The sequence below is a fragment of the Oncorhynchus mykiss genome, chromosome 7 (genome assembly GCF_057628025.1).
Source record: "Oncorhynchus mykiss isolate SJ-2025 chromosome 7, ASM5762802v1, whole genome shotgun sequence".
NCBI classification, from domain to species: Eukaryota; Metazoa; Chordata; class Actinopteri; order Salmoniformes; family Salmonidae; genus Oncorhynchus; species Oncorhynchus mykiss.
Window position 1 is genome coordinate 3,662,501 of NC_143028.1, and position 23,123 is coordinate 3,685,623.

General features: G+C 45.4%; 3 protein-coding genes across 4 annotated transcripts in view; 1 reads left to right on the forward strand and 2 right to left on the reverse strand.

Moving 5' to 3' along the window:
* Positions 1–4,037: 4,037 nt before the first annotated feature.
* On the reverse strand, positions 4,038–6,577 carry LOC118965228 (ADP-ribosylation factor-like protein 6-interacting protein 6). Of its 2 annotated transcripts, none has more exons than XM_036982257.2 (4): positions 6,028–6,577; positions 5,817–5,870; positions 5,501–5,633; positions 4,038–4,933 (listed from the first exon to the last, which is right to left on the reverse strand). In XM_036982257.2, the coding sequence occupies exons 1-4, from the start codon at positions 6,182–6,184 to the stop codon at positions 4,840–4,842; spliced, it is 438 nt and encodes a 145-aa protein (XP_036838152.2). In that variant the 5' UTR covers positions 6,185–6,577; the 3' UTR covers positions 4,038–4,839. The 2 variants fall into 2 exon arrangements, with proteins under 2 accessions (XP_036838152.2, XP_090095954.1); XM_090239828.1 differs by having other exon boundaries at positions 4,038–4,929; positions 6,028–6,480.
* Positions 6,578–8,217: 1,640 nt separating this feature from the next.
* Positions 8,218–11,853, reverse strand: LOC110539057 (ropporin-1-like). The gene is made up of 6 exons (XM_036982255.2): positions 11,821–11,853; positions 9,646–9,762; positions 9,231–9,348; positions 8,938–9,099; positions 8,616–8,797; positions 8,218–8,341 (listed from the first exon to the last, which is right to left on the reverse strand). Exons 2-6 carry the CDS (start codon positions 9,759–9,761, stop codon positions 8,275–8,277), a joined length of 645 nt encoding a protein of 214 aa, XP_036838150.2. The 5' UTR covers position 9,762; positions 11,821–11,853; the 3' UTR covers positions 8,218–8,274.
* Positions 11,854–16,007: 4,154 nt separating this feature from the next.
* The window catches only part of LOC110513606 (kalirin), a 61,959-nt gene continuing 54,843 nt past the window's right edge, over positions 16,008–23,123 (forward strand). Inside the window, exon 1 of the mRNA XM_090239830.1 lies at positions 16,008–16,142. Within this exon, the coding sequence (XP_090095956.1) occupies positions 16,076–16,142 (67 nt within the window). The 5' untranslated portion in view covers positions 16,008–16,075. The remainder of the gene's footprint in view (positions 16,143–23,123) is intronic.

Sequence of the window (23,123 nt, forward strand, 5' to 3'; positions counted from 1 at the left end):
GAGAGAAGGATACAGAGATAAGCTGTGGAGGAGAGAGAAGGATACAGAGATAAGCTGTGGAGGAGAGAGAAGGATACAGAGATAAGCTGTGGAGGAGAGAGAAGGATACAGAGGTAAGCTGTGGGGGAGAGAGAAGGATACAGAGATAAGCTGTGGAGGAGAGAGAAGGATACAGAGAGAAAAGTTGTGGAGGGGAGAGTGGGAGACAAAGAGATCATTTGTGTAGGACTGCGTGGGAGACATAGAGAAGCTGTGGAGGAGATAGTAGGAGACAAAGAGATCATTTGTGTAGGACTGCGTGGGAGACATAGAGAAGCTGTGGAGGAGATAGTAGGAGACAGAGAAGCTGTGGAGGAGAGCATGGGGTGTCTGGATGGGGACTGACTGAGATTCAGAGGTGTGCTAGAAGAGCTCTGGACCCAAAAGAGTGGGAGAGAGAGTGGAACATCTTTGGTCATGGACTGACTGAGCTCAAACTGCCTACACTACCAATGTATATTAAAACTATATTCTGGGATGTATGGACTGTTGCATTTGCACTATGGACTATTTTTTGGACGGTACTATATCCATTACACTTGTCGTGTCTTTGGCTATGCCAGATTAAGTGATATGACATTCTATTCTATAAAATAATTTATCTATAATTAATATCACCTGATTGAGCTAATCATGTAAATGTAATTAACTAGAGAGTCGGGGCACCACAAAATAATATTTATAGAGCTGTTATCTTCTGAATAAACTCTTAAAGACCTAGTAATATTTTACATCAATAGCAGTCAACATTAATCGTCATCTTATTTCAGTCTCATCTGAAAGTTGTAAATTCTTGGTTATCTGCACGAACCCTGGCTCACAAGTTGAATCAGCAATACAAAATTGGGTTTAATTATTTATTTACTAAATACCTAACGAATTACACATACACATATTTAAATCATAACTTGATTACAAATGACGTCATAAAGGAAAACGTCCCTAGCGGGCGGAACAGATATGACAGCTTGTTACACAAAAAAAAAGGGCCTGGGTTTGAGTGAAAGAGCGGGAAGACTGAGGAACAAAGGGCGAAGCTGTGCTATTGTAAATACAGTATGTTATGCATTCTAAATTACCGCCCGAAAAGGAAAATGCAATAAATATTTACTCTGAGCTGCGCTTTGGTAGGTTGGTGGTAAATGGAAGGCCGTGTTGCCCAACCAAGTCATTTGAAGAATGTCTCTGCTGGTAAATTGAATAAGTTGTAGTAACGTTGTTGTTTGGTAGATGGGATACTCTATCTGTTCCTTCCTAACCCTCGTTTGCAGCGGCTGTTGCTAACTCAAAGGCTAGGTTGAGGTATCACTTCTGTAGTGATTAAGAGTAGTGAATAAGAGTTCAAAGTTCATACCATTCACAACCAAAGCTTATGCTGATGTTGGCTTCGTTCTGTAGTTATTATCTGAACCACACTGACATCGGACCGTCGTCCTACATCCTCGGAACAGGAGGTTATATTGTCGTCAAGGCTTTATATAGGAAGGGAGAGGAGGGCGTGTTTGAAAAGTTTTATAGCCCATGTCCCTTCACAGGGGCGGGCCACTGATTGAGCAGAGGCCAATCTTATGAAAACCCAAATCTCACATTTTAGAAGCTAAAATCACATTTCATCCCATCACAAATAATTTCATATTCAAACATTTAAATTGAACAACAATTCCATGTGAATCCGATAACTCTGATGTGTAGACTTTTCACTGTAGAGTTTATGTCATCTTATCATTGATGAGAATGTCTCAGATGACAACCGAACTGACATCATATTCATTAAGTACCACCGCATATGTTCAATTGGTCGGATTACCAGAATATAGTTCATTTCCCCCCACCTTCTGATGTTCCCAGAATCTCTATGTTAACCAAGGGTTTTGCAAATGTAACACCAGTAGGGTAGAGAGAGAGGAAAAAGTGGGGAAGAGGTATTTATGACTGTCATAAATCTACCCCCAGGCCAACGTCATGACACTCTGTATTACTGTCTGCCTGTATTGTATTGTACTGTTGGTTGTGTTTATTATTAGTGTATGTTAATCCTGCCAGCAACAACAGCCCCTCTGGGATGAATAAAGTTAACTGAATTGAATCACAGCACCTTCGTTCATAATCCTACCTTATGTGTGTATCCAGGAGTTGTTCCCTATGTGTGTATCTAGGAGTTGTTCCCTATGTGTGTATCCAGGAGTTGTTCCCTATGTGTGTATCCAGGAGTTGTTCCCTATGTGTGTGTCCAGGAGATGTTCCCTATGTGTGTGTCCAGGAGTAGTTCCCTATGTGTGTGTCCAGGAGTTGTTCCCTATGTGTGTATCCAGGAGTTGTTCCCTATGTGTGTATCCAGGAGTTGTTCCCTATGTGTGTGTCCAGGAGTTGTTCCCTATGTGTGTGTCCAGGAGTTGTTCCCTATGTGTGTATCCAGGAGTTGTTCCCTATGTGTGTGTCCAGGAGTTGTTCCCTATGTGTCGTGAAAAGGGCACGACAAAACCTTTTCCCCCTCAGGAGACTGAAAAGATTTGGCATGGGTCCTCAGATCCTTAAAAGGTTCTACAGCTGCACCATCGAGAGCATTCTGACTGGTTGCATCAATGCCTGGTATGGCAGCTGCTCGGCCTCCGACAACAAGGCACTACAGAGAGTAGTGCGAATGGCCCAGTACATCACTGGGGCCAAGCTTCCTGCCATCCAGGACCTCTATACCAGGCGGTGTCAGTGGAAGGCCCTAAAAATTGTCAAAGACTCCAGCCACCCAAGTCATAGACTGTTCTCTCTGCTACCGCACTGCAAGCGTTACCGGAGCGCCAAGTCTAGGTCCAAGAGGCTTCTAAACAGCTTCTACCCACCAAGCCATAAGACTCCTGAACAGCTAATCAAATGGCTACCCAGACTATTTACATTGACCCCCCTCCCCCTCTTTTATAACGTTGCTACTCTCTGTTGTTATCATCTATGCATAGTCACTTTAATAACTCTACCTACATGTACATATTACATAAAATATCTGGTACTTCCCTGTATATAGTCTCGCTATTGTTATTTTACTGCTGCTCTTCAATTACTTGTTTATTTTATTTCTTATCTGTATTTTATTTAACTGCATTGTTGGTAAGTAAGCATTTCACTGTAAGGTTATATTATACCTGTTATATTCGGCACATGTGCCTTATACAATTTGATTTTGATGTGTGTATCCAGGTGTTTATCCCTATGTGTGTATCCAGGAGTTGTTCCCTATGTGTGTCCAGGAGTTGTTCCCTATGTGTGTGTCCAGGAGTTGTTCCCTATGTGTGTATCCAGGAGTTGTTCCCTATGTGTGTCCAGGAGTTGTTCCCTATGTGTGTGTCCAGGAGTTGTTCCCTATGTGTGTATCCAGGAGTTGTTCCCTATGTGTGTGTCCAGGAGTTGTTCCCTATGTGTGTATCCAGGTGTTTATCCCTATGTGTGTCTCCAGGAGTTGTTCCCTATGTGTGTCTCCAGGAGTTGTTCCCTATGTGTGTATCCAGGAGTTGTTCCCTATGTGTGTCCAGGAGTTGTTCCCTATGTGTGTGTCCAGGAGTTGTTCCCTATGTGTGTATCCAGGAGTTTATCCCTATGTGTGTCCAGGAGTTGTTCCCTATGTGTGTGTCCAGGAGTTGTTCCCTATGTGTGTATCCAGGAGTTGTTCCCTATGTGTGTGTCCAGGAGTTGTTCCCTATGTGTGTGTCCAGGAGTTGTTCCCTATGTGTGTATCCAGGAGTTGTTCCCTATGTGTGTATCCAGGAGTTGTTCCCTATGTGTGTGTCCAGGAGTTGTTCCCTATGTGTGCGTCCAGGAGTTGTTCCCTATGTGTGTGTCCAGGAGTTGTTCCCTATGTGTGTATCCAGGAGTTGTTGGCGTGTTGTGAGGAGGATAAACGGTGAGATCAAGGAAGGAATGGACATCCTGCTGAGGGCCTGTGTGTGTGTGTGTGTGTGTGTGTGTGTGTGTAAGAGACATCATTTCAGATAGGAGAAAAGATACAGAAGGCAGGTGAGAGCTTCTTTACTGTTCAGTAGTACAGACAGTGTGGGAAGGAGAGACAGTGAAAGCATCATTCAGTGATACAGTGAAAGCATCATTCAGTGGTTCAGTGAGAATAACAGTCAAATGCACAGATACACTGCATGGAACATACAGGTTATATATTAGACTTACAATAAACTATAGAGTTAGAATGTGTGAGCCTCATTTAATATTTTAAATGTTCTCTTTATAGCACTAATTTGGCACAAAAACTCTTTAGGCTAGATATAACACAATATACAGTACATTAAAAAAGGTATCCTGACTTTGTAGAAACCTGGGACTCAACACTTCATCAGCCTGGGACTTGGCCAAGAAGAGGACAGCATGGAGAACCAAATGACAAGGAGCTAGTGAGTGAGATGCTGACTTTAGTACTGGACACATTGTCTCATAGTATCACATCATGTTCTACTGCTTCTCTTGATATGTACACTTACACATGGGAAAGATTGTGTGTAAAGTCAGGTAGAACAAGGGGTTCTGGGTAAGGTGAGAGGGTTGTGGGTCAGAGCAGGGGGTTGTGGGTAAGGTCAGGTAGAACAGGGGGTTGTGGGTAAGGTCAGGTAAAACAGGGGGTTGTGGGTAAGGTCAGGTAGAACAGGGGGTTGTGGGTAAGGTCAGGTAGAACAGGGGGTTGTGGATAAGATCAGGTAGAACAGGGGGTTGTGGGTAAGGTCAGGTAGAACAGGGGGTTGTGGGTAAGGTCAGGTAGAACAGGGGGTTGTGGGTAAGGTCAGGTAGAACAGGGGGTTGTGGGTAAGGTCAGGTAAGGCTCCAGATGATGGTGATCGCCGCTACAATGCCATTTAGGACCGCCACACTGTAGCTCATGTGGAAGGAGTGACCTGTCACCTGCCTGAGACACACACACACAATTAGACATCAAAGGTGGCAACATATAGACAGCTTGGGACTGTAAGGTTCTATCTGGAAAAAGATGATTCTGAGATAATTGGCTTTAAAGTCCTGAAACCTCATTGGTTTAAATGATGTCAGCAATTTTGACCTGAGGTATTTAGACTACTGTTTAGGTAGAGAACATTGAACAGAACAAGGTTGTTTCAATAACTACATGTTGACTAAAATACAGATAGAACCTTATAGTCCCAAGCTCTCTATATGTCATCATTCTCTTTACACACGTGTGTGTCCTGCTATCTGGGCTTGGGAGACAACAGGGAGCAATGGAACAAGAGGATTTAGGAAAAGGACAAGAGAATTAGGCTAAGGCCAGTGGAAGAGTTAGGGAATGTAGGTTAGTCAGTAGAAGCTTCTGAGGGGAGGACGGCTCATAATAATGGCTGGAATGGAGTCAGTGGAATGGTATCAACTACATGGTAACCACATGTTTGATATGCCTGATATCATTCCATTGACTCCATTCCAGCCATTATTATGAGCCGTGTGTGTGTGCGCGCGTTACCTGAGGTGGCCAGGGGACAGGGGGGTTGGGGGGAACGTGCCGGGCTCAAAAGAGTCAAAGTAGGTGATGGTCCATGTGAAGCTACAGCAGCAGAACCCTGCTAGCACCGACATGACCAGAACACTCCAGAACCCTACAGAGAGGGGGAGGAGAGAGAGACAGAGGGAGAGAGAGAAGGGGGGGGGGGGGGGGTAAAGGGGGGAGAGAGAGAGAGGTGGGGCGGAGGGGAGGGAGAGAGGGAGAGGAACATGTTTTGTTAATTTTCTATTCTGGAGGCTTTGTCTGTATGAACTTTTGTGAACAGACCTGTACTTGCCTAGGAGTCTAACCTCTGAGCCATCCTCTCCAATCACTCTCTCATTCTGCATCTCTGAAACACAAACACAGAACAAACAGTATACAGAAGTGACAAGATGACATATTTACATAACAATTAACATAAAGCAATATCATTCAGCTACTGTCCAAGAGGGTCTTCATCCGCGCATGCGCAACTACAATTCTGTAACTCTTGACAGACGATGTACCTTTCAAGATGAGGTAAACAAAGGCGCAGAATACTGCAACGACCGACATCACCATTGCACAGCAGAGCATGGAGAAAATCCTTGCGGTCCACAGTCTTCGGTTGTCCCAAAAACTCTGGTCCAGTTTGACCGGACGCTGCCGGTGTTGTATGTCCATCTTGGTAAAAGTAAAGTAATACAACTCAAAAACGTTGAACTAGTTGTCAAAGCAAGCACACGCTAGATATCAACGTAGCGAAGTTAGTTTCCTCTCCCAAACTGCCTTCCTTCAATTAGTGACACGCACGTTGTTAAAATAGAATTAGGATGTATTTTAATAGTATCACTGCCCTATGTAAATAATGTCATGTAAAGTTATTTCAACAAGTCCCTTTTTCGTAACTTTCTAAACTTCTGACAATGATTTCAAAACATAGCTCCTTCCTCTTCCGTATCCGAAAACTAAGCCCGCCCTAAAAACGTAAATCCAACCGAATAGCATAACTTTTCCTGACGCAACCAACGAACATCTTGTCTATTGGTTTGAACACGTCTATCATCTTCTTTTCTCACCAGTGTTCAGTAGGTTACACCTTATCTATACTTGACCTAGAGTGACGTTCAGCAGAGCACAGTGTAGCTAAACAATTTGCAACATCATGATCAAACAATGTATCACACGTTGAAAGAAAGTGTACCAAAACACGCTTCAGCCCAGCTTGAACAAAATGGACTCAGGTGCTCGACTGAGGGACATTCCTTACCCCAAGACACTTCAACGGGTGATTATCCACTAAAATAAAGATAAATGATTATTCTGTATATATCCCATACATTAGGCCAAATATATCTGTAGCACAACTGTCCAGACCAGATTATATTTTAAATTACGTGCACCTACCTGGTCAGACATGAAAACGTTTGAGAAAACCTGTTGCCAATTTTATCAACAGTAAACCCGTTATCTTAACTCTGTCTATATGTTTTCATTTTTTTTTTTAAATGACGTGCAACTCCGTCTGTTTCCTTGAATCCTCCCATCTCTGCAATAATACAAATCTTATACAATGTATTAATCTGACAAATACGACAGTGACCAATCTCTCAGGATTTGGCTTGGACTAGAGATAGTTAGAGAACGCAACATTGTATGTGTCCCATTATAGTGTTGCCTATGCTAAAACGGGCTTTTGGGAACTAGAGTCCTCTATTAATCTCTATGTTTGACTTTTACTATGTGTTTCTGGCCTCTTGTGGCAGCCTCAATCAGTGATGACTTTTCATGATTGACTTTTCATTTCATGTAATACACAAACACTGTCCTCTGATATTGATGGAGGATATACACAAACCCTGTCCTCTGATATTGATGGAGGATATACACAAACACTGTCCTCTGATATTGATGGAGGATATACACAAACACTGTCCTCTGATATTGATGGAGGATATACACAAACACTGTCCTCTGATATTGATGGAGGATATACACGAACACTGTCCTCTGATATTGATGGAGGATATACACAAACACTGTCCTCTGATATTGATGGAGGATATACACAAACACTGTCCTCTGATATTGATGGAGGATATACACAAACACTGTCCTCTGATATTGATGGAGGATATACACAAACACTGTCCTCTGATATTGATGGAGGATATACACTAACACTGTCCTCTGATATTGATGGAGGATATACACAAACACTGTCCTCTGATATTGATGGAGGATATACACAAACACTGTCCTCTGATATTGATGGAGGATATACACAAACACTGTCCTCTGATATTGATGGAGGATATACACAAACACTGTCCTCTGATATTGATGGAGGATATACACAAACACTGTCCTCTGATATTGATGGAGGATATACACTAACACTGTCCTCTGATATTGATGGAGGATATACACAAACACTGTCCTCTGATATTGATGGAGGATATACACAAACACTGTCCTCTGATATTGATGGAGGATATACACAAACACTGTCCTCTGATATTGATGGAGGATATACACAAACACTGTCCTCTGATATTGATGGAGGATATACACAAACACTGTCCTCTGATATTGATGGAGGATATACACAAACACTGTCCTCTGATATTGATGGAGGATATACACAAACACTGTCCTCTGATATTGATGGAGGATATACACAAACACTGTCCTCTGATATTGATGCAATAACAGAGTTTTTCTTTGGAACCATCTTTATTAGAACAAAGTTCTAAAGGGGAAAGAGGGTGAGTCTATCCCAAACGCACTTTACGACTGTTGACGAAGTCCGACACCTTCACCATCCCATCACGCGCCTTCCTGAGAGACAGACAGACAGTCAGAGATACACACATTTTGTGCGAAGTCAATTCTGTTTCTCACACCTGTGTCTCCTGGTACTTGAGAGCTTTTGTTTTCACTGTGTAGCTGCTGTGTAATTGTTGTGTAGTTGTTGTGTCTCTGTTAAGTTATTGTGTAGTTATTGTGTAGTTGTTTTGCAGCTGTGTAGTTTTTTTGTTGCTGTGTTGTTGTGTAGTTGTATAGCTGTGTAGCTGTGTTGTTTTTCGTGTAGTTGTGTAACTGTTCAACTCACGCCTGAGCCTCCAAGTAGGTAATGGTTCGGTCTATCTGGGCCTGGGACACCTCTTTGTCCACCGCTGCCAGGTAGGAGTAAAGGAAGCGGAAGGTCTCGAAGGGGACGCAGGCGTCTGGGGGCTTACACGAGCTGTCTGAGTTCAGGATGTACAGCGCGTGGGTCATGGCGTTCTTGATCGTCTGCCAGAGAGAAGTCAGAGGTCACCAAGATAACGGGCCGAAAGGTCATTTGATAATGTCTGTATGTTATTGTGTGTGTGTGTGTGTGCAACATGCATGCATGAGTGTATGCTTGCATGCATGCACAACATCATATGTACCCCTCCCAGATAGCTGCAGCACAGGGCGAAGAATTTTATCCAGTCGAGTTGGTCTCCGAAGCAGCCCACTGTCATGATGTGTCTGAGAAGGTCGTCAGCCAATCCTAACGACCGCCACAGCTTGCTCACCTCCTTCTTACTGACTGTGCCATTCTTATGTAGCTGGGAAGGGGAAGGGGGGGAGAGAAGGGGGTAGGGAAACGGGGACAGAGAGAGAGGGTTCACGTTTATGTGTGTGTGCACACGCGTGAGTCATGTCTAGCTGTGGTGTGTTTGTGTGTGTGGCCCGGTACCTTTTCATGCATTGTGGTGAGTACCTCAGGTGTGAGGTCCATGGTGTTGGGGGTTACCACTTTGTCTGGTGTCCTGTTCACAGGTAACGTCTTCCCCTGAACCAGAGCACTGAAGTACCTGTAGCAGACATGCATACCAGCACAATACTGGGTTTAATACAGCAGAGCAGGAATCCTGGTCTTGGAGGACTGTAGTGAATGTATGCAGGCATATTATCAACACAGTTCAGCTACAACTGACCTTAGATCAGTGGACTTTGTCCCCTATAGGCCCTGGTCAAAAGTAGTGCACTATGTAATGAATAGGGTTCCATTTGGGAAGCAGATGAGGTCAAGGGCCAACTTTCTCCTCTCAGAAGCTACAATACTAAACTGACCTTGGATCAGTGGCTAGGCATAACTTCAAGCTACTCACAGTGTGGCCCATTCCAGCAGGTCTTCAGGTTGTGTCCGGATGGCGTCCTTGGTGAACTGCTTCAGAATGCCGGGGAGCTCTGGAGGGATGACCACTGTTTTACCTGTGTGAGACATTCTAAACCCAAAATGGGAACCAGAGGCAACAAAAACACCTGTATGATGAAAAGAAAATGGTATTTTAACCTCATTATTGCAATATCTGCCTGACTCTAAAATAAAAATGTTATAGGCCCAATGCAGTCATTTTTAAGTCAATATCAAATAAATGATTGTTAACAATGAAGTACCGTACTGTAATAGATTTATATTAAAATCAGCCGAAGGGTTTTTATTTATTTTAAATATTTTCTACATGTAGAATAATAGTGAAAACATAAAAACTATGAAATAACACATATGGAATCGTATAGTAACCAAAAAAATGTAAAACAAATCAAAATGTATTTTATATTTGAGAATCTTCAAATAGCCACCCTTTGCCTTGACAGCTTTGCACATTCTTGGCATTCTCTCAACCAGTTTCACCTGGAATGCTTTTCCAACAGTCTTGAAGGAGTTCACACATATGCTGAGCACTTGTTGGCTGCTTTTCCTTCACTCAGCGGTCCGACTTATCCCAAACCATCTCAATTTGTTTGAGGTCGGGGGATTGTGGAGGCCAGGTCATCTGATGCAGCACTCCATCACTCTCCTTCTTGGTAAAATAGCCCTTACACAGCCTGGAGGTGTGTTGGGTCATTGTCCTGTTGATAAACAAATGATAGTCCCACTAAGCCCAAACCAGATGGGATGGCGTATTGCTGCAGAATGCTGTGGTAGCCATGCTGGTTAAGTGTGTCACCACCAAAGCACCCTCACACTATAACACCTCCTCCTCCATGCTTTACGGTGGGAAATACACATGCAGAGATCATCCGTTCACCCACACAGCGTCTCACAAAGACACGGCGGTTGGAACCAAAAATCTCCAATTTGGACACCAGACTAAAGGACAAATTTCCACCAGTCTAATGTGCTCGTGTTTCTTGGCCCAAGCAAGTCTCTTATTATTGGTGTCCTTTACTAGTGGTTTCTTTGCAGCAGTCTCCTGTGAACAGTTGATGTTGAGATGTGTCTGTTACTTGAACTCTGTGAAGCATTTATTAGGACAGCAATTTCTGAGGCTGGTAACTCTAATAAACTCTGCAGCAGAGGTAACTCTGGGTCTTCCTTTCCTGTGGCGGTCCTCATGAGAGCCAATTTCATCATAGCGCTTGATGGTTTTTGCGACTGCACTTGAAGAAACTTTCAAAGTTCTTGAAATATTCTGTATTGTCTGACCTACATGTCAAGAATGATGGACTGTCGTTTCTCTTTGCTTATTTGAACTGTTCTTGCCATAATATGGACTTGGTCTTTTACCAAATAGGGCTATCTTCTGTATACCACCCATACCATGTCACAACACAACTGGTTGGCTCAAATGCATTAAGAAGGAAAGAAATTCCACAAATTAACTTTAAGAAGGCACACCTGTTAATTGAAATGCATTCCAGGTGACGACCTCATGAAGCTGGTTGAGAGAATGACAAGAGTGTGCAAAGCTGTAATCAGGGAAAAGGGTGGCTATTTGAATCTCAAATATAAAATATATTTTGATTTGTTAAATACTTTTTGGTTACTACATGATTCCATGTGTGTTATTTCATAGTTTTGATGTCTTCACTATTATTCTACAACGTAGAAAATGTTAAGAATAAAGAAAAACCCTTGAATGAGTCGGTGTTCTAAAAGTTTTGACTGGTAGTGTGGCTTTTTACAACAAAAAAAACATTTTAAAAGCAAGAATTTAGCTAGGAATGTCTGAGTGGGGAGGGTAACGCTGAATAGTGAGGTTTGGAACTCCCGCATGATGATGTCAACATGGAAAACCGAAACTCACGCCTATGCAAACCACCTGATTAGAAGGTCCTATGTAGATTGTTATATTCAATAAGCAACTATCAGGAAATAACACTGATACAAAAAAAGCTCACTTTTACAGTGTTAGTTTCATCAGCTGTTGTACATGATTATATAAAATACAGGAAAACTGAATTTGGACTGCACTGGGCCTTTTAAATGGCAGGCCTATAGCCCACTAATAACTGTGGATTCATTTATGAAAACCATGTAAATCAATTAAATAATTCACCTGTAAAAGACGGTGCAGTTCTCTGCGCTTGATCAGACGACGTAAACGCTGTGAAAGCGGGAAGAACAGTAGCAGGTGATGCGCCGGTTATTTTGTATCAGTTTGTGATTCCCGCGTAACAGACGGCAATTGTGACGTCACAGTGTGTGCGTCCTGGGTGTGTGTGAAATGAAAAATAACAAATGTCCGCACTGGGGCGACATTTCCTCATGTTTTATCATTTGCAGCTCTCGACAGACATTTCTGGGACATTTTCGCAGTAGAATAGTAGTTGATCTATACGAGACGATAGTTTACCTTGAGTCATTCTACCTATAATCGAATAGTAGGGCTATATAACTTTCCTAAGATAAATTAGTTAAACTAAAAGTGATATCCGATATGCCAACATTCCCTTTTATCTTTTATATTTGACAGACATAAATCATCATGTACATCCATATTATAAAGCAGTGATAGATTTAATTAAAAAGGCAAAATGTAGAAGGGAAGGGAGAGATAGATGGGGCACGTGTGTGTGCGCCTGCTTGCTTGCATTTGTGTGAGTCACAGGAGGTTGGTGGCACCTTAGATGGGGAGGACGGGCTTGTGGTAATGGCTGGAGCTGAGTCAGTGGCGATTTTAGCATGTAAATCATGGTGGGGCAAAATCTCCAAACCAATTTTAGATGCATACCAGCAAAGCCACTACACAACACTAAACAATATATTAATTACACAATAACGGTGACAAACAGAGCCCACAAAATGTTAGGGCCTACATAAAGCTGTCCCGACACGGAGCTTTGTTTTCAGCACCACGGAGTGAATCCTTACCACCGCTACACCTGGCTATCAGTGGAGCCTTGTCTGGCAGCGAAATAGTTAATTCAGCCCCATTTACTACCTTTTATCAAACATAGCTGATATGGCTGACTTGCTTAATCAAATGTGGTTTCTACTGACAACAGAGATGTAAAAACTATGGCATAAGGGAACGACAAACGGATAAGAGGCAATCCCTAATTTCGATAAAGACATTAATGAACGAGCTAGGACGGACGTAGTCAATATAACTATTTGTTCAACACTTTTGAAATGTACAGCGCCAGAATTCAGAACATGGGCCGTTCTTACAGTATTCTCCCTGTACACCAAGTCAGAACCAAAGGATAAATAGATGGGGCATATAAGCAGCAAATGAAAGAACTTGCAATATTCAATAATTACATTTCTCTAAAACAGGCTATAGTCTACATGTGCAACACCAAGTCAGAACAGTAGGCAAAGTTATGAGGGGGAAAGGGACCAAATCATTAGGGTGAGACACATCGGCTACTAACAGCTTACGACACAACATACACTTAGTATTACTCTCTTAGGAAATCTGAAAAAAAAGGTTGAATCATGACGACGTCAGTGATCTTCATGTCGAAACTGTCACACCCTGATCTGTTTCACCTGTCTTGTGCTTATCTCCACCCCCCTCCAGGTGTCGCACATCTTCCCCACTATCCCCTGTGTATTTATACCTGTGTTTTCTGTTTGTCTGTTGCCAGTTTGCCTTGTCCCATCAAGCCTACCAGCGGTTTTCCCCTACTCCTGTTTTTCTCTCTTGTCCCTGTTTTCTAGTTTTCCCGGTTTTGACCATTCTACCGGCCCTGAGCCTGCCTGCCGTTCTGTACCTTTCGGACTCTGCTCTGGATTACTGACCTCTGCCGGCCCTGAGCCTGCCTGCCGTTCTGTACCTTTCGGACTCTGCTCTGGATTACTGACCTCTGCCGGCCCTGAGCCTGCCTGCCGTTCTGTACCTTTCGGACTCTGCTCTGAATTACTGACCTCTGCCTGCCCTGAGCCTGCCTGCCGTTCTGTACCTTTCGGACTCTGCTCTGGATTACTGACCTCTGCCTGCCCTGAGCCTGCCTGCCGTTCTGTACCTTTCAGACTCTGCTCTGGATTACTGACCTCTGCCTGCCCTGAGCCTGCCTGCCGTTCTGTACCTTTCAGACTCTGCTCTGGATTACTGACCTCTGCCTGTCCTTGACTTGTCGTTTGCCTGCCCCGTTTTTGTAATAAAGTTTTGTTACTTCGAACTGTCTGCATCTCGGTCTGATCTAGAAAGAGGCCGGAGTTCCCGACTTGTAATTCCGAGTTGGATGACTGTTCAAAACATTTTTTTCCCTGTCGGAGCTCGTTTTTTCCAAGTTCCAAGTTGTCTTGAACTCACTGAAGTCTGAGATTTCCCAGTTCCGAATTTCCAGTTGTTTAGAACACGGCTTAAGTCATGCTGGATTGACAGCATGGCCAATGTATTCAACCTTTTCTGGCCCAAGGCATGTGAATGTTTATCCATTTAAGCTTGGAAAAGAGACCCTTAAACCCAAACTTGGACCACACTCTCACTCCACTGAATAGTGTAAAATGTGAAACGGCTAGCTTAGTTAGATGCTTCGTGGGTGACTATTGTTGATGTGTGCAGAGGGTCCCTGGTTACTGTTTCAAATACTGTTACAATAGCAGGCTAGTGATTGCTTTGCAACACTTACAGTTAGCCACTGATTCATTCCAAACCACTCATTGTTGAATTGGCTGATGAGCGCCGATACATTTTATCTATCATTTCTCTTCATATGACAAGGATGGAAAAGGATTTGCCAGTAGATTGTCGACTTGATTCATGATGATGACTGCTTGTCCAGCTTGCTAGCTAAGATTTTGAAAGTATGTTGCCATGATCAGTCAAATCAAATCTACGATAGATATAACGTGATTTGACGTCATTTTATCTGTGGCCGGTAACCTTGAGCCTTCTTGGATGGGCACTTCTAATGTAAATCTATGGCAGCACCCAAGGGGCTTGAATTTCCGAGCTCTCCCAATAGATTTTGCAGTGACGTTGTCCCCATGAGTGATAGAACACGGAGCCAATCACGGCGCAACTACAGAACATTACCAACCCCTACACTCCATATTTTCGTTGGCTGCCCCACCACAACAGAAAGCACTGAGCTAGACTGAAACACCTGCATTTTGAGCTGCTTTACTCAAGAAAGCAAAACAGAGACCATGTTTGTATGCGGCTCTATAAAGTCAATGATTTAAAAAAAACTTATTTTAGCTAAACAGGTGGGGCTCTTCCCCACCTGCCCTAAAGGACCGGTTGCCACTGAGTGGTATGTTATCAAATACATGAAACACGTGGTTTCCAAGGTTTCCAGGTGTTTGATGCCATTCCATTAGCTCCATTCCAGCCATTATTATAAGCCCCCCCCCCCCCCCCCCCCCTCTGCAGCCTCCAATGGTGTGTGTGTGTGTGTGTGTGTGTTTGTGTGTGTGTGGAGATGAGAGGGAGGTTTGGTCTGTTGTTGGGAGGCGATAATAGTAGGTTACACAACCACAGCGGGCGACACATTGATGCTGCGGGTGTCACGGTTAATTGAGTGATGTCACCGGGAACGGTGTTTTTTTCTAGATAGGCGGTTACTGCTTTTATAAATAAGAGGAGGCTGCAATAACCAAAGGGTAGCTTCTCTAGGCTATGCGATCAGCATCAAATATAGGCAGCTTGACCCCATTAAGATAGCCCCCTCTTCTCTAATCTGGGAAGAACAAAGCAAACCATGATGTTGCCATCGTCCTTGGTATGTGAAGACTGGTGGATGAATGACGGCATAGATCGAGCGCATTGATTTTTTAGTGCCTGCCAGGGAATAAGGGAAAGCCTCTCCTACAGCACAGCGATGATGTTCTTCTTGAATCACTTCAGGCAACGTATGTAGTCTATACTACGGGCCTGCCTCGCCTCCGGTTGCATGCGCCGTGCATGGACAGGCTCGGGACTGTCGGTGCTCATGCAGTCAGCTGAGCCCGAGCCATCTGCACCGGGTGCGTTTCGGTATAACGCTATTGTTAGATTGGTCGGTAGGTCGGTTGTAGTTGGCTAGTAATGGAGCATGCTGCACGAGCTTTCGTCTCGGTTTTCGGTAGGCCTACTAGTCAACTACTGAACAAAAGCGCGCAAGGCGATACCGTGGGATATGATGTGATGTGATGCCGCGCAGGATCACGGTGACAGTAGCGGAGGAACGGGAATGCGCGCGACTACGGACGAGAATCGCTGCTAGGATACAGAAGAGAACATGGGGACGGGGCCGCGCGATGACTGACTGACTTTCTCCCGGTAACGACCATCTCTGTATACCGACGGGTTCAAAAAAGAAGAAAAAAAAAGAACCGGCCAGCCTCTCGTTGAAGGCGTGGAGGATCTATCGGAGAGGATGAATCCCGGGGACCCTGCCCAAACCGGACCCGGTGAAGCCGGTCAGGACGGGTTGGCCAAAGCAGGTGGGCAGGCTGGGTGTTAACGGCATCCCGTGCCGAGATCGATAATGGGTGAAAAGGCTAAACCGGAGGGATTGGTCACAGCTGCCTGGCCCCGGGTATGGGTGGATGTAGCCTATCGTTACCGTGCAGGAATGTGCCTGTCCGTTACCGTGATAAATAGCATTGGCAGAGCTGTATATTCAGTCCATTATAGAATTAGACTATTTCACCGCAGCGTGCATGGTCAGGGAGGAAGAAGCATATACGTTGAGTTTTTGGTCAGTTTGTGTGATTGAGGATCCATCATGATCACTTGCTTTGGCGATGTAAACATGTTTCCCATGCCAATAAAGCCTATTTAATTTAATTGAGAGAGAGACAGAAAGAGAGAGGGAGAGAGAGAGAGAGAGAGGGAGTACAGTAGCAGCATTGCCTATATATGTTCTATGTAGCTTGCAGCATTTGATCCGCGGTGTTATAAAACGATATCAATACAGACACACCCACATAATCTATGTGAATATTTATTTGACCGTATTCTGTCTCGCGTTGATCTTTATACTTTTAATCCACAAACGGCCGAGCACAGGCCCGAGGCTTTTCGCCGTGATGTTAAATCGTCAGCACTTCCATTCATCCTCTCTGTGTGTGTAGTAAGCATGTACAGCTGCTATAGGCCACTGTATCGGAGCAAACATGTTACCGCAGCTGTGTGTGGAGTAAGACACTAGCTACCGTTACACACACACACACACACACACACACACACACACACACACACACACACACACACACACACACACACACACACACACACATAATGATTATGCATGACTATCAGACATGAAATAAGGTGTGTGTGTGTGTGTGTGTGCGCGCTCTCTCTAGTGAGCATGGATGGCAGAGGTCCCAACTGGTCCACAGGGCTGCATCTAGTCTAAACAGGGGTCCTCTCCTAGTTTCCTCTCCTTTATCTACACTGATCTGAAGACACTGGACAACACACTGTGGTGGATGCCTCATCCCCTTGATTGGCCAAAAGGAGAGGACTACAGCCTAGTGAGGAATATAAGGGCTATGTCTCAATACTCTTAAATTGTTTCCTCTTCATGCCTCTTTTCATCCATGATATCTTCTCCTTCATCAGCACTGACCTGAAAAACACAGGATGGGTGAAAGCAACATTGTTTCACGTCAGATGGAGGAAAATAGATATTGAGAGGGAAAGGACTTAAGACTATTGAGATGCATCCCAGTAGGCTGTCTCATCCTAAGGGCTGGAAAGACATGGAGAGAAGGGAGGGAGAGGTTGTCACAGCGCGCCTGTGATCTACTTCCTGGCTGCTACTCGCAACGATCAGTGAAGGGTTCCTCTTAATTTCTCTTCATTCCTCCTCTTCCTCTCAACGCTTCTCCCCCTCTCCCTCCCCTCCCCTCCTCTCTCCCCCTCTTCCTCCTAAGGTTATCATTGGTCCCTGTGCTGGGAATATTCAAACACAGCGGTGTGTTAATGCCCTGTTTATGCTCAGGATTAGGTGTCTCTCCCACTGAGATGGATAAACCTGCCTCAGTACAGACAGACACACACACACACACACACACTACATCAATAGACCGGCACAGAGGGGCCTACTCACCTTGGATACCAGGACTGCATCCCAAATGGCACCCCATTCCCTTTTATAGAGCACTGCCTTTGACCAGGGCCTATAGGGCTCTCATCAAAAGTAGTGCACTATATAGGGAATAGGGTGCCATTTGGGATTGCACTATATAGGGAATAGCCAAATGATTTTTTTGGTGCATACTCCCCTTGCTCAGTCCTCTGTGCCTTTAGCATGCTAGTGTAATAATCATGCTGGTGATATTAATTCATGGTGAATGAGTGCCATTATGGCCCATTCCTAGATGACTGACACACACACACACACACAGTTTATATACTGTATATTACATGACCAAAAGTATGTGGACACCTGCTCCTCGAAAATCTCATTCCAAAATCATGGGCATTAATATGTTGCTCCTACAGCCTCCACTCTTCTGGGAAGGGGTTCCACTGTGTTAGAACACTGCTATGGGGACTTGCTTCCATTCAACCACAAGAACATTATTGAGGTCGGGCACTGATGTTGGACGATTAGGCCTGGCTCGCAGTCGGAGTTCCAATTCATCCCTAAAGGTGTTCGATGGAGTTGAGGTCAGGTTTCTATGCAGGCCAGTCAAGTTCTTCCACACCAATCTCAATAAACCATTTCTGTATGGACCTCGCTTTGTGCCCGGGGGCATTGTCATGCTGAAACAGGAACGGGCCGTCCCCAATCTGTTGCCACAAAGTTGGAAGCACAGAATTGTCTAGAATATCAATGTATGCTGTCGCGTTAAGATTTCCCTTCACTGGAACTAAGGGGCCTATCCTGAACTGTGAAAAACATCCCCAGAACATTATTCCTGACACTATGCATGTGGGCAGGTCGTGTTTTCCTGGCATTGCTTTCTACTTTTTAACCCAAAAACATGAGACATGTTGCTTTTCCTGACTTGTCTACGAGAGGGAGGGGCTACAGGTTAGCAAAGAGTTAAGTTTTATTAGAAATGAAGAACAAGTGTGTAAGACCAGATACACAAACAGACAGGAGAGAGTACGAGGAGCCATGAAGAGAAGTGTCCAGATTCCGTACAGCAGAGCAAAAAAACCCAAAACAAACCAAAGAAATGCTTGGCATTGCGCATGGTGATCTTAGGCTGGTGTGGGACTGTCCGCCATGAAACCCATTCATGAAGTTCCCGACAAACAGTTATTGTGCTGACGTTGCTTCCAGAGGTAGTTTGGAACTCGGTAGTGTTGCAACTGAGGACAGATGATTTTTACACACTTCAGCACTCTGCGGTCCCGTTCTCTGAGCTTGTGTGGCCGACCACTTTGCGGCTGAGCCGTTGTTGATCCTAGAAGTTTACACTTCACAATAACAGCACTGACAATTGACCGGGGCAGGTGGTATCCTATCACGGTGCCACGTTGAAAGTCACTGAGCTGTTCAGGAAGGCCATTCTACTGCCAATGTTTGTCTATGGAGATTGCATGGCGGTGTGCTACATTTTATACACCTGTCAGCAACGGGTGTGGCTGTATTAGCCAAATCCACTAATTAGAAGGTGTGTCCACATACTTTTGTATATACAGTGTATATAGAGCATTCAGAGCCTCCCTGTCTGGGGGTACACTATGGTGGTGATGAATGCACTGCAGTGTTGTCTATAAACTGCTTAGGAATAGTGTGTGTGTGTGTGTGTCTGTGTGTGTGTGTGTGTGTCTGTGTGCTTTATTCTCAATCTCGTAGTGTAGTTGTAATCTGTGTTGCGATGGTGCGCTGTCTGTGGCCTGGCCTGCTCTTTCGTGTGACCAGCCTGGTCTGTTTAGCCGTGTGTGTGTCAGATTCTCTGTCAGATACACAGAGTAGTAGTAATCCGCCTTCGGCTGCACACCGTCTGGCTGTCTGTCGGCGTGCGGTGTGTGTGTGGTTGTACAAGCAATGCTCTTTTAGTCTTGCAGGGTAAACATCTGGCAGCACGGTTACAGGGCCAGCGTGACTAAGCGTTAGCACCTGCCGTTTTCAGAGGGGAATAGAAAACATAGAAATGCAAAGATGAAGATATGAAACAGTCCTGTTAATCTTCCACTTTACCTGAAGATGTTAAATCCTGCCCTGTCTGCCTGTAATATGGAACTTATTGGTGTGTGTGATGTTTCCAGTCACCGGCTGGCAGCCGCAGGGAGTTATTAGTCTTGGTGTGTGTGATGTTTCCAGTCACCGGCTGGCAGCCGCAGGGAGTTATTAGTCTTGGTGTGTGTGATGTTTCCAGTCACCGGCTGGCAGCCGCAGGGAGTTATTAGTCTTGGTGTGTGTGATGTTTCCAGTCACCGGCTGGCAGCCGCAGGGAGTTATTAGTCTTGGTGTGTGTGATGTTTCCAGTCACCGGCTGGCAGCCGCAGGGAGTTATTAGTCTTGGTGTGTGTGATGTTTCCAGTCACCGGCTGGCAGCCGCAGGGAGTTATTAGTCTTGGTGTGTGTGATGTTTCCAGTCACCGGCTGGCAGCCGCAGGGAGTTATTAGTCTTGGTATGTGTGATGTTTCCAGTCACCGGCTGGCAGCCGCAGGGAGTTATTAGTCTTGGTATGTGTGATGTTTCCAGTCACCGGCTGGCAGCCGCAGGGAGTTATTAGTCTTGGTGTGTGTGATGTTTCCAGTCACCGGCTGGCAGCCGCAGGGAGTTATTAGTCTTGGTGTGTGTGATGTTTCCAGTCACCGGCTGGCAGCCGCAGGGAGTTATTAGTCTTGGTGTGTGTGATGTTTCCAGTCACCGGCTGGCAGCCGCAGGGAGTTATTAGTCTTGGTGTGTGTGATGTTTCCAGTCACCGGCTGGCAGCCGCAGGGAGTTATTAGTCTTGGTGTGTGTGATGTTTCCAGTCACCGGCTGGCAGCCGCAGGGAGTTATTAGTCTTGGTGTGTGTGATGTTTCCAGTCACCGGCTGGCAGCCGCAGGGAGTTATTAGTCTTGGTGTGTGTGTGTTTGCATGTGTACGTGTGTATGTATGTGTGTGTGCGTTTCGATGTGTGTGATAAACAGCGCGTCGGTTGGTTTGGTACAATTATTTTATTTCTACTTCCTGCCACTCCCTGGAGTTCTGTGTTATAGGAAGTCTGGAGTGCCACGCTTCCTGTCACATTGGTTTCCTCTTCCTGTCCTTCACTCCTTCATGTTCATTTCTTTGTGCTTCCTCTTTCCATCGTTTTCATGGGTGAATTCACAATCGATAAGGAGAAGCCAAAACGTCTGTAACACACATGTACGCACAAAGGCGTGCACATACACACACACACACACACACATAAACCTTTCAACAAACAACATTCAGCAAGCTATTTCCTCCATTCTGTCACAAAATGTTTCATCACAATGACATTCAATGACATTCTAATGTGGACTAGAATGTTATTGTCTTGGACACACACACACACACACACACACACACACACACACACACACACACACACACACACACACACACACACACACACACACACACCTATATGCACACACACACACACACAGACCTACATACACACACACAAACAACTACACACACATACATACACACACACACACATACACACACACACACACCTATATACACACACACACCTACACACACACACATGCACACACATACACACACAACTACACACACACATACACACCACACCTACACACACACACATGCACACACATACACACACAACTACACACACACATACACACCACACCTACACACACACACCTACTATACATACACACACACAACTACACACACACACACATGCATACACACACACGTGATGGTTTGCTTGCAGAGCAGATAAACAGTATACAGTGAGAGAATAACCTCTTAGTGACGTGGAGAGGTCAGCTAGACCCCTTGAGCTACATACTCTTCCCTCCCTCCCTCCCTCCCTCCCTCCCTCCCTCCCTCCCTCCAACGTTGCCCTTCATCCCTTTCTCTCTGTCATCCATTGCTACCCCTACCCTTTCCAAATACTGTACACACACACACAGCCTGAGGAAAGGCAGGTGAGAAGGTTTGTCCCTTCACTCTACTTCCTCTGGTACTGTATGGGAGACTGCAGAACCACACACACACACACACACACACACGCATGCACACACGCGCGCGCACACACACAGAAACACACGCACGCACACGCGCTCACACACACATACACACACGCACACATGCATGCACTCACGCACACGCACGCGCGCACACACACACACACGCACGCACACGCGCACACACACACATACACAGACAGACGCACACAGACACACACAGACACACACGCACACGCACACAAGTGCTCCAGCTTACACTAACACAGACACATGTCCCCTCTGCAAACATCCCCCCTACCTCTGTCCCTGCCCTATGCCCCAGTGCCCCAGCTGTTCCAGTCAGGATTATACCCACATCAGATTACACTAACAGGCCTAAACACCAGATGGGTTTTGTCTGCTGTCTACATGCTGTCACAGCAACCTATACACACCACATACACACAATCACAACACACACACATTTATTTACAGTCATTTAATGTGATAGTGTCATGACAGCCTGCTGCTCAAACCCTAGTTCTTTTTCTCCCTCTGTTTCCAGGGGAGATTGTTGTTGATGTGGCTGTTCATTTGTGATCGAGGAACTAAGTAGTGTTTACAGGGATATTTGAAATGTAACTGTCTATATCACCTTGTCTGCCCCTCCTCATTCTCTTTTCTCTCTGTCTCCCCCTCTCCTCCCCCTCTCTCTTCTCTCCCTCACCCTCTCCTCCCTCTCTCTCTTCTCTCCCTCCCCCCTCCTCCCTCTCTCTCTTCTCTCCCTCACCCTCTCCTCCCTCTCTCTCTTCTCTCCCTCCCCCCTCCTCCCTCTCTCTTTTCTCTCTGTCTCCCCCTCTCCTCCCTCTCTCTCTTCTCTCCCTCACCCCCTCCTCCCTCTCTCTCTTCTCTCCCTCTCCCCCTCCTCCCTCTCTCTCTTCTCTCCCTCACCCCCTCCTCCCTCTCTCTTTTCCCTCTGTCTCCCCCTCTCCTCCCTCTCTCTCTTCTCTCCCTCACCCCCTCCTCCCTCTCTCTCTTCTCTCCCTCTCCCCCTCCTCCCTCTCTCTCTTCTCTCCCTCTCCTCCCCTCTCTCTTCTCTCCCTCTCCCCCTCCTCCCTCTCTCTCTTCTCTCCCTCTCCCCCTCCTCCCTCTCTCTCTTCTCTCCCTCTCCTCCCCTCTCTCTTCTCTCCCTCTCCCCCTCCTCCCTCTCTCTCTTCTCTCCCTCACCCCCTCCTCCCTCTCTCTCTTCTCTCTTCTCTCCCTCACCCCTCCTCCCTCTCTCTCTTCTCTCCCTCACCCCCCTCCTCCCCCTCTCTCTCTCTCCCTCACCCCCTCCTCCCTCTCTCTCTT